The 16,854-nt window shown below is 41.5% G+C and overlaps 1 protein-coding gene across 3 annotated transcripts in view; it reads right to left on the reverse strand.

Annotated features, from left to right (window-relative positions):
* Nucleotides 1-16,814, reverse strand: part of TBCE (tubulin folding cofactor E) — a 31,157-nt gene extending 14,343 nt beyond the window's left edge. Inside the window, exons 1-6 of one of the 3 annotated variants that reach the window (XM_068414055.1) lie at nucleotides 16,727-16,814; nucleotides 15,900-16,033; nucleotides 13,934-14,018; nucleotides 2,101-2,289; nucleotides 949-1,037; nucleotides 159-258 (exon numbers count right to left, since the gene is read on the reverse strand). In XM_068414055.1, the coding sequence (XP_068270156.1) occupies nucleotides 159-258; nucleotides 949-1,037; nucleotides 2,101-2,289; nucleotides 13,934-14,018; nucleotides 15,900-15,999 (563 nt within the window). In that variant the 5' untranslated portion in view covers nucleotides 16,000-16,033; nucleotides 16,727-16,814. Of the gene's footprint in view, nucleotides 1-158; nucleotides 259-948; nucleotides 1,038-2,100; nucleotides 2,290-2,557; nucleotides 2,655-13,933; nucleotides 14,019-15,899; nucleotides 16,034-16,496; nucleotides 16,621-16,726 lie in introns of those variants that run through there. The other 2 variants (XM_068414220.1, XM_068414137.1) reach the window with 2 other exon arrangements.
* Nucleotides 16,815-16,854: the final 40 nt, after the last annotated feature.

Raw genomic sequence — 16,854 nt, forward strand, 5'->3', positions numbered from 1 at the left:
ACAAGATTTAAAAAAAAAGTATTTAAAAACTTAGCTCCCATTAAAATAGTATTGAGGCATCCGATTACCTTTAGAAAGCTGACCCTGTATCTAAAAGAGCCTCTTCTTTTTTTGTCCGTACCCCAAAGGAACAGAAAATCAAATATGAATATTTATACCTGATATTAAGTGTTTCCAAATTTTGAACTTCAGAAGCAATAGCTGTTACTGTCTCCCATGATGATATCAGATTTTTTGATAGATTTATATGCCTGATATCTGAAATTTCACATTAAGAAAAAGAAACTTATTTCAAATCTGAACTTCCTTTTTCAGAAATTAGAATTAGGGTTTGGTTTTGAATCAAATCAACAGAAATAGATTACACTTATTTGGGCTAAGAGATACTACTGCTCAGTTACAGCAAATTTTATTTTGATTTGTGGTATAGAAATGGCTTATAGTTTTATAAAAGAGCTTAACTTTACAAATCCTAAAATGGATTAATTTCAATGTTGACAAGAACTCTTACCAGTCCTTATAAATGAACAAATACCTGCTTTGTATTTCCATAACATCACTACAACACGCAGTATATTTAATGCATTATTTATTATATATTGGAAACCTCTGGTGCCTACAGACAATATCAGTTGTATTTTTATGGGGTTATCTATTATAGACTTAAATTTAAAAAAAACCAAACATTGCTGGAGCCTTCTGAAATTGCAGCCACAGTAGCAACCTATGACAATACTTCTATTTTTATCCACAATCTGCACTCCCTCTCAAAAATTGTAGGCATCTACTTTTTAACTCTGTAAACATTGCATTAAGCTTCTAAATATAAACTGCAGTTTCAAACACTTTAAATAAAAGGATACAAATATCATTCATTGAAGTGAACACTTGGAATGCTAAAGTATGTACTTTATTTGTGGTATCGTGCAATATAGCAAAAAAGGATACTAGCACATGTTCTGCTGATCTCCTCTTTCTGACCAGCATGGCTCACTGCACACTCACGCACTGAGATATCTACCAGTTGGTTCAGTCGGCTAAATGAGAAAGAACATTCTGTTAAGTTATCTTCAAACAGAAGTAGGTACATTATATAAATACCTGGTTGTTACAACTAAATAATATCCTTTTCATAATATCATCTCCTCTAGAAGTAGCAATGTGCAGACACATCTCCTCTATTTTTTGCCTTTACATTGCTACTACAAAATAGGTCTGGTTGAACCACAACCCCCATCCTCCAAAAAAAAACCCAGCCAACCCTCATCCAACTGAAAAAAAAGAGTGATAAAACAGGCAAAATATAGCTATGCTAACTTTATTTAATTTAATTAGAATTTAATTAGAGGTTCCAAGTTAAACAGGTTTCTTGTAATGCTTTTTGCAAGAGGTTCTAAGTTATTTGGGCATTCTTTGTATCACTTATCAAAAAAGACAAAAACAGAGTATTTTCGACTGCTTAGTATGTTCTGGGAGACAAAGGGAGAATAGTTGTGGAATATCAGCTCAGAAGGAAACTGCCACCCTACTGAACGGATACCTTTCTACTGGTATTAAAACTGCAATCTATTACATATCATTAAGTTACTTCCTTTCTTACCCTTCCATATAAGTGAACGTGACATGAACTGACTGAAAGACTTCTTCAAGAGCAGTACAGTGACTTTCTGCCTTCCCTCTCTTAGTTACAGAATCATTACTGATAAACAAAGATTAAATAATACTGTACAATATTAAGAAAATATTAAAATACATCTATTTAAAAAGGACCATGCATGTGTATAATGACTGCCAATATCATCATAATTTATCTCACTCATTCCTCCCCAAATACCATCACCTCCTACTTTGTGAAATCAAAATTAGGATTGTGAGCACTCAAACATGACATAATCCCAGTTCCTATCCACAAAATAGGTAAATTATGAAGCCACAATAGGAAGATTTCTTGTCTCTTCCACCATAGTGCAGTTTGGCTTACTTTTAGAGATATGACAACATGATATGCAAGGCAGCCAGCTTCCTTTCCTTACAGTTGAACTACTACTTGACTAATCAATTGCTAAGAGTGTACCTTAGATTTTCCTAAATTACACTTGCCTTTGTTGTTCTGCAATAGAATCCATGCCAACAAATTCCACAGTCTTCTTTCCAAATACTAATATATTCTCTGTCCCGTGTTGAACGTCTTGCTCATCATTTAACCCGTACCGATCCTTTACTGCAGTAAGAAAATCTACTCCAAAATTTGCCTTGTTTGGCCGGATAAACGATCCTCCTCTAGGATGCCTAGAACAGAGCAGCCAGGAAAAGGTGAAATATAAAAAGTTATCATAGGAATGACTAGTCTCAAAAGTACTAATCATTACTTTTTAAAAATACTCGGAACCAAAGCAGTCAAAAGGCAATTCTACAGACTAATTTTAGACTCAGTGAGTCACCTCACTCAGTGCGACCAGGTAAGACTTGCAAAGTATCTTTGATAGTATTTGACCCAACAAGTTCACATTGTGAGATGCCAGGAGAACTGCAGCACCAGATCTCCAAATGTACTTACATATCAAAATTACAGCGTCAGTGCCACTATTAGAAATAACTGATCTGTTGTTTCCAAACTCATTATCAACTCAAGTTTTTCCAGAAAATTAAGTTTCTACCTGTGGATAGACACAGAATTACCTAAATCATACAACAAATGTGTCTGGAGTCTTATCACAGCCTAAGGCCCATAGGAATACTCAGAATAGTCATTGCCTCATTATACTTGACTTGAATAATTCACTTGCAATTCTAAAAGAACGCAGCCTTGTCCTTCCATCCACACAAATGACACAAGATGCAAACTGTACCACTTGAAACTCTCACACAAACTCAAACTTTTAAAAATTCTGATACTAACTCGGTAACAATTTTGAAACTGAATAGTCAACAGAATTATCCAGCTAATATATGTTCTACACAGTCCTATGAGGTTACTTAGTTTTTCTTGAGCACTGAAAAAACTTTACTGCATGACAATTTCTTGCCCTGCAATTGCTTTGACTATTTCTATCAAAGTTAGCAAGGAAACACAGTATCTAGGAAGAACTGGCAGAGACAAGTTGTGGGAATGGTGTCACAGAGCAGATGGAGGATCTGATAGGAGGATGAGCCAGAAAACAGCAGGAAGAAAATTGGTGGTTATTATTACCTGTCTGCCTTCCAGCTGAGAAGAGTACAGACTTTGGTTGGAAAGTACTCAGGAGGAAGAAATCACTTATGTAAATAAAACTCCTCTTTTCAGAACAGCATGTAAACATCAAGTGGCTGATTAGCAAACTGTAATATAAACCACCAATGCTATGGAGTTCAAAATTCTCTCAGAAAAACAGTAACTAGAGACCCTGAATCCTATGGACCCATTATAAGTAAATGGAATAGCTTAGGCACCATATATTCACATTTTATTAAAAAATCAGTACTGAAAATTGCCTGTGCCAGTTTCATTCATTATAATTTCTAATACTTAAAAAAGTACTCTCATATCAATGAAGGATCTGGGTAGAAACCAGGTATTATTTACTTCAAAAATATTTTCATTCTAGTTTTGTAGTGACTAAGTTTAGAGCACAATGATTACAAAACAAGCAGAACGGCATACTGTTAGAGAATGTAAATCCAGTGTGTACTTTCATGTTCGATAAGCGTTTTCAATTCTCTACACTTTTAATCCAGTAACCTTCTCTTAAGTCTTTTCTTCCATTCCTTTACAGTTCTTCATGGCTTGCAAACATTTGTAGGCCATTTGGCCTACTCAGCCAGCCATCCCCAGTCCAGGAGGTTCCTCCAGTGCGTTGATGATAACTTTCTGATGCAAATGGTGGATGAGCCAACTAGGAGAGGAGCGCTGCTGGATCTGATCCTCACTAACAAGGAGGGTCTGGTTGAAGAGGTGAAGGTTGAGGGCAGCCTTGGTTGTAGTGACCATGAGATGGTAGAGTTCAGGATCTCATGTGGCAGGAACAGAATAGCTAGCAGAATCACAACCCTGAACTTCAGGAGGGCCAACTTTGGCCTTTTCAAGCAATTGCTAGGGGAAATCCCATGGGACAGGGTACTAGAAGGTAAGGGGGCCCAAGATAGCTGGTTAGCATTCAAGGACTGCTTCTTCCAAGCTCAAGATCAGAGCATCCCAACAGGTAGGAAGTCAAGGAAGGGTACCAGGAGACCTGCATGGTTGAACAGGGAACTGCTGGGCAAACTCAAGTGGAAGAAGAGGGTGTACAGATCGTGGAAGGAGGGGCTGGCCACTTGGGAGGAATATAAGTCTGTTGTCAGAGGATGTAGGGAGGCGACTAGGAAAGCTAAGGCCTCCTTGGAATTAAACCTTGCAAGAGAGGTCAAGGACAACAGAAAGGGCTTCTTCAAATACATTGCAGGTAAAGCCAACACTAGAGGCAATGTAGGCCCACTGATGAATGAGGTGGGGGTCCTGGAGACAGAGGATAAAAAGAAGGCGGAGTTACTGAATGCCTTCTTTGCCTCTGTCTATACTGTTGGAGGCTGTCCTGAGGAGCCCCGGACCCCTGAGGCCTCAGAAGAAGTCAGGATAGAGGAGGAATCTGTCTTGGTTGATGAGGGCTGGGTCAGGGACCAATTAAGCAACCTGGACGTCCATAAATCCATGGGCCCTGATGGGATGCACCCGCGGGTGCTGAGGGAGCTGGCGGAAGTCATTGCTAGGCCACTCTCCATCATCTTTGCAAAGTCGTGGGCAACGGGAGAGGTGTCTGAGGACTGGAGGAAAGCGAATGTCACTCCAGTCTTCAAAAAGGGCAAGAAGGAGGACCCGGGTAACTATAGACCGGTCAGCCTCACCTCCATCCCCGGAAAGGTGATGGAACAACTTGTTCTTGGTGCTGTCTCTAGGCACATCAAGGATAGGGGGATCATTAGGGGCACTCAGCATGGCTTCACCAATGGGAAGTCTTGCTCAACCAACTTGATAGCCTTTTATGAGGATGTTACCCGGTGGATAGATGATGGTAAAGCTGTGGATGTGGTCTATCTCGATTTCAGTAAAGCGTTTGACACGGTCTCCCACAGCATCCTCGCAGCTAAACTGAGGAAGTGTGGTCTGGATGATCGGGTAGTGAGGTGGATTGTGAACTGGCTGAAGGAAAGAAGCCAGAGAGTGGTGGTCAATGGGACAGAGTCCAGTTGGAGGTCTGTGTCTAGCAGAGTCCCTCAAGGGTCGGTACTGGGACCAGTACTAGTCAATATATTCATTAATGACTTGGATGAGGGAATAGAGTGCACTGTCAGCAAGTTCACTGATGACACAAAACTGAGAGGAGTGGCTGATACGCCGGAAGGCTGCGCAGCCATTCAGAGGGACCTGGACAGGCTGGAGAGTTGGGCGGGGAGAAATTTAATGAAATATAACAAGGGCAAGTGTAGAGTCCTGCATCTGGGCAAGAACAACCCCATGTACCAGTACAAGTTGGGGACAGAGTTGTTGGAGACCAGCATAGGGGAAAGGGACCTGGGGGTCCTAGTGGACAACAGGATGACCATGAGCCAGCAGTGTGCCCTTGTGGCCAAGAAGGCCAATGGCATCCTGGGGTGTATTAGAAGGGGTGTGGTTAGCAGGTCGAGAGAGGTTCTCCTCCCCCTCTACTCTGCCCTGGTGAGGCCGCATCTGGAATATTGTGTCCAGTTCTGGGCCCCTCAGTTCAAGAAGGACAGGGAACTGCTAGAGAGAGTCCAGCGCAGAGCCACGAAGATGATTAAGGGAGTGGAACATCTCCCTTATGAGGAGAGGCTGAGGGAGCTGGGTCTCTTTAGCTTGGAGAAGAGGAGACTGAGGGGTGACCTCATTAATGTTTATAAATATGTAAAGGGCAAGTGTCAAGAGGATGGAGCCAGGCTCTTCTCAGTGACATCCCTTGACAGGACAAGGGGCAATGGGTGCAAGCTGGAACACAGGAGGTTCCGCATAAATTTGAGGAAAAACTTCTTTATGGTGAGGGTGACTGAACACTGGAACAGGCTGCCCAGAGAGGTTGTGGAGTCTCCTTCTCTGGAGACATTCAAAACCTGCCTGGACGCGTTCCTGTGTGATATGGTCTAGGCAATCCTGCTCCGGCAGTGGGATTGGACTAGATGATCTTTCGAGGTCCCTTCCAATCCCTAACATTCTGTGATTCTGTGATTCTGTGATTTGGCTAGTTTAAATGTTAAACTTCCTCAAATGTAAAAATTATGTGACTCTCTTAACACCACTTCTTAAAACATTAAATGACATTTTCACCATCTTAAATATAACATCTCTTACCTGTGAAGTATATCACTTCTGCATTTAATTAAGTCAAACAGCTTCATAGATAGCAGATAGTGCAGGATTCTACTTCGGGCTCTGGAAAGCAAACTTGTACTCTTGTCTATCTGCAATTCATCCTTGGTCCTGCTGTATGTTTATTCGGACAGCTCCTGTCCTTTTTCATATCACCTTGATTCTCCCCATTTTGTCATCGCCATCCCTCTGCACTCAACAGTTCTGCTACTTTTCTTCCTTTGCTCTCCCCAACCCTTTCACCAGAGCTAATCTAGACCCTCACATCTGCATCCTTCCTGTCATGCCATTTACCCCTGGCATAGCCAAGCCCTTTGGGTCTCTCCATCACCATACCCATTCCTAAGCCCATTTCCGTCCTCTCAGGTCACCATTTCTATTGGCATCTCCTTCCTTGTTGTCTTTGCAGGAGCCAGTTCTATCCCTAGGAAAAAATGCAAAGGAAACTAGTTACCTTGCCCCTTGTCATTTGAAGCTACAGGAAAAGTATGGTGCCTTTCTCTCTCAAGACCCTTCTATTTTTTGTTTTGATCACAGCAAGATCATAGGGTTTCTCTCTCCTGTTCCTATCCCATGCTATCTTATCTAATGTATACTCAAATCCATTCCACAGCCTAAGTCTCTTTTTCAGTACCGTTCTGTCAATTTGATCTACTTTTTCAAGAACTGTCACAGAGAAGGATAGAAAAGGAGACTGCGATAGGCACCTATTTTCAGGCAAAATGATTGTGTATTCAAGGAGAGAGGTCACTTACCTGTAACTTGTTTTCCCTAAAATACACTGCCTGTATTAACTTTCACACTAGGGAATATGAACTGTACAAGCCATATGTACGTACCAAACAACTAGTGTACAGCACCTGGACTCATGAAAAAGCACACCTGTTAGCAATCAGTTTCCATAACTGGGAACTAAACAGATAAATCCTAATCCAAAGAGTCATCCAGCATGCATATCATCAGATGGAAGAACCTGCGGACTACTGATCAATCTGACTTAAGCTGAACATTCAGAAGTCTGAGAACAGGAATTTTGCTCCCATGTGTGTAAAATATCCTGCAGCTAGGACAATACACTGTGCAGAAATTAAGTGGTAGAAGATATGTCCCAATTCCCTTAAGCAGAAAATCTGGAATATGCCCAAGTGGGGCTCTGACAACCAGCTGGCTCTGGTTAATACTGACACTTCTTACTGACTTTTAAAATAGAGAGGTTGACCCCAATCTGGGAAGTTAGCTTGTAGGACACTTCCTATTCATGATTCAGTAGCCTGAAGCAATACAGCCTATCAACTAACATTCCTAGGGCCCTTGAAAGATAGTCATTAAAATTCAGATTAGCTGTCAGCTAATCTGGTTAACCATTTTCCCGAATAGAGGAAATTTGGCATCATTCTTCTTTGCTAATGTAAAACAAAGTGGTGGCACTGCTCATCATTACAGGTACATGATGGCTCTTCATATGCTAGAGAAATGTCACACACGCACACTTCTCAGTACCTGAAGAATAATGCAGTAGTACATAAACTGTTCTGCCAACAGTTACACACTTGAGCTGACTGCAGAAGCAAGCTTATCAGCCAAGGAGAGAGAGGTCAGCTTTATCAGCCTAGATTGTAAAGGTGGATGGAAGGGCTCCTTTGCCCAGTACCACCTGTTTCAATGATTATCTCAAGGCAATTATCATCATGTCTGGGGCACACACACTACAAAGCTCATAAGGTGTCATAAAATACAGCCGGTTGAATCCATGCACGTCTTTTCTAGATAGGGTCCTAACAGATCTCTTCCTTCTAGGGGAAGGTGCTCAACAGACCAGACCGTTTTTAGAAGAATCTACACACTGCAATATAGAAAACCCTTCAAGTTTTAGAACAGTCTGTGGGAGCTGTGGCGTTAAACAACGCTTATAAGTGACACCTAACACTAATCTGCTATGGTGTATCAAATTCCTGACTGCACAGCAGAAGCTTTGCAAACATCAGCATGTACTTGAAGTTCTTGTAAGTCTACCTCAGTCAAACAGACAAGAAAGCGGAGTCTGAGCTTTCACAAAACAAGGAAAGACAGACAGACATCTGCAGTTCCAGAGGCTATCTTAAGGTTCTGCTGGTACACAGGACACATTTGAATAGTGGCTAGGGACAACAGTTTTGTTTCAACACTGTTCTATTGACAGCAGAGAGCAGAAGTCTCTGATGGGTAGAGTGACACACAGTGAAACAATCAAAACTTCCTAACTGATACCTTCTGAGGCTAAAAGGAATCTTGGGAACGCATTCTCCCCTTGCTAAATGGAAATTGCTTTTTCTTCATAGACACTAAAACGATATTGATGTCTTCCTGTACTTGAAGAGTTTGTTTTGTGCTCTAAGTAGATACTCCTGGAGGTGAATCTGTCATTCTTGAAGGAGAGATAGTCTAATTTAATATAGACATATCTTCTTTTGGGCAGGAACATAAATTTCATGCAAACAGTAACATCTGATTGGTCACAACTGCTGTCTGTAAATTTAAAAACATGTCCATACGCAACTTATAAAACTCACTGAAGAAGGAAAAACTGAAAACATGTAATGCCTTTGCCAGGATAACTTGGCATTTCAGGACTACACAAATATACAAAAGTCAAAATTCCCACCAGAAGAAAACTTAATAACACGAAGGGGGAAAAAAGGCCACAAAGATCTGAGAAGCAATTGCAACTCCGTCAGGCTGAAAACATTACAGCAACAAGCTTTACTATACTTCCCTCCATTTCTCTGGCTTGCTGTGAAAGTCAGACCTGGGGAAATGGATTACAATTTAATATGGTCAATACTTCTAGTAACAGTATATCTGCTGAAATATCAGGATTCCTCTGGAAAGTGATCTGGGAAGAACAAAACATGTTCTTCAGCAGGGGAGGATGTGTTCTTTTCAATTATGGCTCGAAGTACTCTAAATGTGTGATACAGCAGAATGTTACTCCCATCCTGTGAGGTAAGCAAAGTAGTATGTCATCTACTGCTGGGGAATCCACACATCTCTCCCAGCAAAACGGCAAGGATAAAAACAGCTGTTAAAATAGCAATGCCTGTGTAAACACTCTGTGTAAGTGGAATACTCAAAACTGGCTGAGAAGGGCTAAGGAGGAAGACAACCCTTCTGCCAGATTAAACAGGGCAGGGAAGACTTCACTTGATGGGAAGCATAAAATAATCTTGAACATCTGTAACTGTGGGCAGAAAGAAGAGGATACCAGAGCAGCAGGCAAAACCTGGTTTGATGCCATCAAAAGCAACCCTACCAGCAGCACATCTCCACCTAGGCCAGACAGAGCTGCCTCCTGGTCAGATGCCAAGGTGAGCCTATGCCCAGCAAGGACAGACATTGTGGGGAGCAACATATACGCCGCACATCTCAGTGCACATGTGTGACCTCGTGGGTGCTTTCTTCCAGCGTGCACGTTAATACACCGCAGGAAGCAGCGCAGGGACACAAGCTGGAGCACCCGCATCTCCCACAGGAGGTGTGCGCAGCTAAGGCACTCGCGTTCCTAGGGGAGATGTGTGTGCTTGTAAATCACACCTCTCAGGGGAGCACATGCATGCAACTGTGTGAATGGGTCTGTGGGACAAGAACTTATTTGAAAGCATACTCAAGTTTCAAAAGCTGTATATAAATTTTATCACTATTTTAAGGCATGATTACTCCTCATTTCTCTTGAACGACTGTAGAACACAGCTTATTTTAATTACATTATACACTACTGTAACTGACAGCTAAAATAATAGCTTCCTCAGTTATTAGGAAACAATACCTTATTATCAGGAAAAAAAATTCACAAAAATGCCACAAGAGTATGCATTGCCATTTCCAGCTAATCCAGAGCTGATGAACACGCTCATGATGCCAGCATAGTTTGAAATACGGCTGTTTTGTTCTTTGGTTCTCGTATTCTTAAGAAGTTTAATTAGCACCACATAATATATGACCCAGATAAACGTACTGCCATGAAACATATAAGTTTATGTCATATTTCCAAAAAACTTACTACAAAGACCACATATAGCTGTAAGCAGACCTATGAATTTACCCAAATAAGGACTACAAAGAAGATTCTCTGGTAATGAGAATCTCATTTTTATTTTCCTCTTATGTTTTATTCAGTTTATTTTCCTCTTATGAACTCGTTTTGAGTTCTTATAATTCAGTTTTATTTTCCTCTTATAATTCAGTTTTATTTTCCTCTTATAATTCAGTTTTATTTTCCTCTTATGAACTCATTTTGAAATGTCACTCTGAAAGATTTATTATTTTTTTAAAAGCATTCTTTTCAAAATTACCTTAAAAAGAATCAAAAAATGTTCTTTCATTGCATTTGTTTACAGTGCAAGCTACTCCGTCAGCTTCTTCTGCTTATCAGAATTCAGGGAGTGAGCAAAGTAGGCTTGTAAGCAAAGGATACTACCGATAAGGTTTAGGAAAAAAAAGATATTTAAATTTTATTTATTTTATATATGCATATACATTATATAAGAAACATAATTCCCCCCTCCAAACAGTAGTAGTAAAGAGGTGGCATTTTAGGTTGTAGGGTTTTTTTTAGCATCTTTTTTGATAAAATAAGGTAGCCACTTTTTACTGAAGTCTGTCTACATCTTCTCAATTGGTACATGACCTACAAAACAGCACACACAAACACGGAAAGTTATGTCTGTGAGTCATGGCTGACTACTAGAACTATTATTTATTCTCTTAGACTCTAGAAGAACTTTCTCTGATTGGAACAAAGCAGAGTACAAAGAACAGGTATTGTAAGAACAACATGCTTAAAGATCACTACATTTCAATTTGTTACGGGTATATGCAGCTTCACTCAAAAAGTTGATTGTTACAACAAGAATTGAGATCACTGAGATCTCATCTCCTGGGAGCACGCTAATGGTTGCTAGAAAAGCAAGGCTCGATACACATGTATATAAATACTATACATGCACAAATGTAAAGCACTCAAGTTTCTGAAAAACATCCACAACACGTTCAATTGCTTCTTCTGTCCAGAGAGATTCAGAATGGCCAGCCAATTACTTTTATTATTTCTTCTACAGCAGAATATAACTAGCTTAAACTTGGAAACTGCTTCAATTAAATTCAAAGCATTTAAGAAGCAACTTCAGCTAGCACATTCATTCAAAAGACATAGTTGCTCTAAGACCATAATTTCCAATTCTTTAGCTAAGAAAAATCCAGCAATGTTGAATTTTTTTCTTGCGTTAAGTGTGCTTATCCTCCTTAAGCCTTGCTCTATTATTATTAGATACAAGGGAAAAAACATCCAGTCCTCACAGTGGTTTTTTTTTTATTTCTTTATTTTTCTAGAAAACAGATTTTGTTTTATCATCTCATTTTCTGATAATGAGGTCTGTAGGGCTTCCACCTTACACAAATGTAGAAGACGACACAGAGTAGGAATTCTGATTTGCACCACTGAACGTAATCTACCCCTTCTCTGTTTATGCCTGTTTGGCTACAGGTAAGAGATAATATTCTCAGAAAGGATTTCAAAATAGCTACTTTTTAATTTTGAATTATTTAATAGATAAATTCTTCTGCTGATTCAGTCTGAAACCAAATAGCTCTACCTGCTGGCTTGACAACCACTTTGATCTGAACTGATAATAAAGTATATTCTTTAACAATCCCTGAACTGCTGTCAGATCTCAATACAAATACAGTAGCCTCCTTTGCTACCTCAAGGAATTCCATTTGTCTCCAGAAGTCCTTTTGGCAGACACAAAACTAGACCTACTTTCTCCATAATATAGAAATAATAATTTTAATCTCTTTTTTTTCTTCTATGTGAAATTTTACAGCAACAGTTCTAAGTCCCTTCCATATCATATTCCTATATTCAGACAGAAGAAAGTGACAAGACTCATCTACTCACAAAAATGGAAATGATCATAATTTTCACAAGCTGAAAACACACGCTCGAAGGTTAGCAAACACATGCGCTCTTACTACATGCTTTAAGTTATTCTTTTGGAGGAAATTATCGTAACATATTTTCTCTGTTGAATCACGCATTGAGAGCAGAACAAACTACATGTACAAATATACCACCTCCAGCTCTGGAAAAATCTTTGAACCATGACTAGCCAAAGCTAGTGAGACTGGAAAACTGTCACTATGTACTTTTCTTGATCTTTCACACTTCTCCAGTCATCTGCTATTAGCCTATGTCAGTGGCAGGAAACTAAGCAAGACAAATCTTTGGGCTGACTTCATCCAGCTATTCTTATGACTTTCATTTACATGCAAGTTGAAAAAAAGATGATTTGCTTATCCTCTCATTGATGGCTTTAACTTTTTCAAGATAATTAAAACATGAGGAATTAACTTCAGAGAAAAGTCTTCTTGCATTTTCCAACAAACCAAAGCAAAAACAGATCCAAAAGCAAGACCACAGACAACTTTTAATTTATTTTCTTGGTTTGTCACTTTCATATTTTCAAAAGCCTTCTATCAATTCCAAGTGCTCACTGTCACAGGATTTGATTTATATTAGATTCATTTCACTTGAATGAGCACTTGAACAAACTGTAATCAGACCGCCCTTTCAGTTATTGCCAACCTTGGAAAGCAGGAGGTGGAAAAAGACCTAGAAATCTCTCCATTTCATCTCAATTAACGTAAGACTGGCTGTGATCCAGTGGTCAAAACCAACATCCATGTAATACCACACCCTTTCTCCAAAAGCTGCCAAAAGAAAATGGTTGGGAAAAAATACGACAACAGGGCAAGTATTTCAATGATAGAGCCACAGAATATTCTCTCATCTTTCACAAGTTCATTGCTCAGAACCTTATTGAGCTAGCAGCCCTTAGTATTTAAGGGCCATTGATGACTTTTCTTCTATGAATTCGTCCAGTTATTTTTTTAACTCACAAACTTTTAGCTGCTGCAGTGTCCTCTGACATGGAAATCAACAGCTTGCTGCTGTTGTCATCAACCCTAGAGTTCTGCATTCCCCAATTTCAAACATGTTAAGTGCTCGAGTCTTTAAACTTATAAATGTAACCCACACAGTTACACTCTTTTGCATGTATTAAATGCAAGCGAACATACTTAACAGTTCCTCAGTGATATAAATATAATCCAAATCATTATCAGAACTTGGTATTTTCTCTTAACAAGATACATGCAAGTCATCTTAAGTCCAAATCTAAACTAGATTTGAGACAGTTAATATAGACCAATATTTCACTTCAGAATTACCTAAAGTAAGTAGGACATACTGGTTTCCTTACTAAAGCAGGAGGTCTAAACCTACTAAAGGTAATATTAATAACATACAAAAGTCACATTTTATTACATATCTCTGAAAATATTACTTGTATTTTCTAAGTATTTACCATATTCTAATCCCTGTAACTGGATTAGTAACAATGCAACAGCCTTTCTGCCATAGTTAGTCACAGCTTTCAGATTTATGATCTTTTTAGTATCAGTCAACTGATAACAAAAGGGTTTGCCTTAAAAATTGCAAAAGGGCATCGTCCCATGACCATCTTGTCAATATGCATGACACACCAACACTGTGAATCAGCTCACCTGCACTTAAAATACTGTGTGCCTTCATAGGTACCATCATGCTTTCCTCTCTGAGGATCATCCCATTCAACGCCAAGCCAAATTCCTGAAAAATATGGTAGATATATTTTCAAATTTATGGCATCATAGCCGTAGAAATCATGGTTAGAAGGAACCTCTGAAGTTCATCTAGCCTAACCTTCTCTCTCAAAGCAGGAGATTATCACCAGCACTAGAACAGGTCAGCCAGGTAAGTCTTTACCTACCCAGATATTTAAATTCTCCAAGGAGAGAAAGATTCCAACTTCTCTGGGCAGCCTATTCCAGTGCTGCATTACTTCTATAAAGAAAAAGATTTCCTGCTGTCCAATTTGAACCTTTCCAGCCACAACTTGTGGCCGTTGTCCCTTATTGTATAATCTAATACTAGTAAGAAGAATTTGTCTCTGTCATCTGCTACAAGCAGCAATTAGATGCCACTTAATCTTCTCTTCACCACACTAACCAAGCCCAGATCCCTCAACCTCTCTTCACAACACACGTACATGTTCTATGCCCTTGACCACCTTGGCAGCCCTCCGCTGGATCCTCTAGAGTTTATCCACATCCCTACTGAACTGGAGTGGTCCCAAACCAGACACGTTATTCCAAGTGCAACCTTATGAAGAACCCCTGCCCTCAGAGGGGTCTAACAGCTTCCTTTGATTTACTGGCCATGTTCATCATTCCAAGGTAACCCCATACAACACATATCTTGGTTGTGACAAGAGCTCACTGTTGGCTCATATTCATGACAGTATCCACCTTAACTCCCAAGTCCTTTACAATAGACCCTGTAGGTTGCTAGTACCTCCCAGTCTGTGCTGATACACGGGTTTATTTCACATTACATGTGGAAATCTGTCCTTCTTGAATCTCTTAGGCCCAAACCTAAAGTTCATAAAGCTTGCTCTGGATTGCAATTCTACCTTTTGTCACATCAGCCAGCTGAGGGTAAACGCTGTTCATTATCTGAGACACTGATGAATATGTTAGACAATACAGACCCCAGCATTTATTTCTGTAGTACTTGTGCATTACCAGATATCAAGTCATTGATTATCACTTTTCCACTTAACAGACCTGCAGACTTTCAACCCACTTAACAGTCCATTCATCTGGCTTGTATTTCTCCAGCTTCCAAATAAGATTCTTTATAGAGACACTGTTAAAAGACTTATTAAAGGCAAGGAATCCCCCATTCTCCCTTTGTCCACATTCCCAGTCATATCACCACAGAAGGCAATTAGGTTTGCCAAGCACAACTTGTTCTTCTTTACAAGTGTCAGGTATTCCCAATACCATCTTGTCCTTCATAGGCTTGGTAATGGACTCTGATGAAACATGCTACATGATCTTTCCAGGAACTGAAGTGAGGCTGATGAGTCTACAGCTCCCTGGTCATCCTTCTTGCCTCTTCTAGAACTGTATGCAAGGCTAGTCTCCTTCCAAGCATCAGCAATCTCCCCATCCTGTGACCACAACTTTTCAAAGATGACATACAGTGCTCTCACAGTCAGACTGGTCAGATCTTTCAGCAAGTTGGGCTAAGTCTTATGAATTTGAATATGATATCAGAGGTGCCCACTCTGCTGATCTGCTGCTGTCTCTCTCCTTCCCAGACTATGCCAGTACACAGAGAACAGACTGTTCATGAAAACTAATGGCAAAAGGAGGGCACTAAGACCTTTCCGCTATAAGAAAAACCATAAACAATTTACCAACCAAAAGTACTTCTTACACTCCTTTTGAGAACTCTGACTTCTAAAAAAACTCAACAACTTATCTAGCCTAGAAGCTGCCATATTTATACAAGAACAATGAGGAAAAAGCAATTTGCAAACTGCCACATTCTACTTGATCATTTTTTTTTTAATTAAGACGAACATAATTAGAATTTTGGAAGCAACCATTAAACGTAAGGGTTATTTACTATCGTGCTCTTTACCTGCTGTAGGAGGAACACTGCCCACATAGCGCACAGTTGCATACTCGGTGCCACACAAGACTCTTCGGCCCAGCGCATCCGAAGGCACCCGCGCAGCCATCCCGGGAAAACTGCGGTCTGAGCTCCTCACACACCTGCAGGGACAGAAGCAATACCCTCAACACACACACGCCACTGCTTCCGCAAGCCCCCACCCTGAGTTGCTCTTTTGCTGCCCAGCAGCACGCCGGACGCCCGAAGCCGAGGTTTGCCCTCCCAGCGCTGCTGCCTGCAGCTCTCACACTGCCCCAGCGCTCCCACCGCCGCTGCGGCAGCAACCCCCGCTAGGGAGCAGCCGCCCTTGGTGGCCCTCCCAAGCCACACACCGCTAACCGCCCTCCCCGCGGCGCTCTCCAGGATCACGGCCCGCCCACCCGCTCTCCTGCCTCGCCACGGAGCGGGCACCTCCGCCACGGCACCGCCCGCGGGGACCAGGCAGCCACCCCCCGCCCCGCCCCGTCAGGGACCGCCACTGCGCGCGGCAGGCACCGCCGTTAAAGTGAGCCACCGCCTCTTGGCCGGGGGGCAGCAGCGGCAAGCGGAGGGCCGCTAACGCACCGGGCGGGAGGAGCAGCCCCGGGCCAGGCCCGCACCCCGGCTCGCCCTCTTCGCACTCGCGCCTGGCGGCGAACGTCGGACACCGACAGCTCCAGGCACAGCCGACCCCACCAGCCCCTCTTCCGTCCTGCGCGGACTGGCAGCTGTCACCCGCCCCGTCTGGCCTATCGCCGCGCTCCCACTGGCCCCAAGCCTCCAGTCCCGCCCTATCTTAGCTGCTATTGGCTTACCCCACTCTTCGACCCCGCTCAAGGAACCGCCTTCACGGGCAAGCGACCTGGGGCATCGCTGCCACAGAGCTTCCTGGGTAAGTGCAGTTCGCCGAGGCGGCCACGGGGCAAGAAGAGGGGCTCTGATT

This window comes from Nyctibius grandis, chromosome 1 (genome assembly GCF_013368605.1).
Source record: "Nyctibius grandis isolate bNycGra1 chromosome 1, bNycGra1.pri, whole genome shotgun sequence".
NCBI lineage: Eukaryota > Metazoa > Chordata > Aves > Nyctibiiformes > Nyctibiidae > Nyctibius > Nyctibius grandis.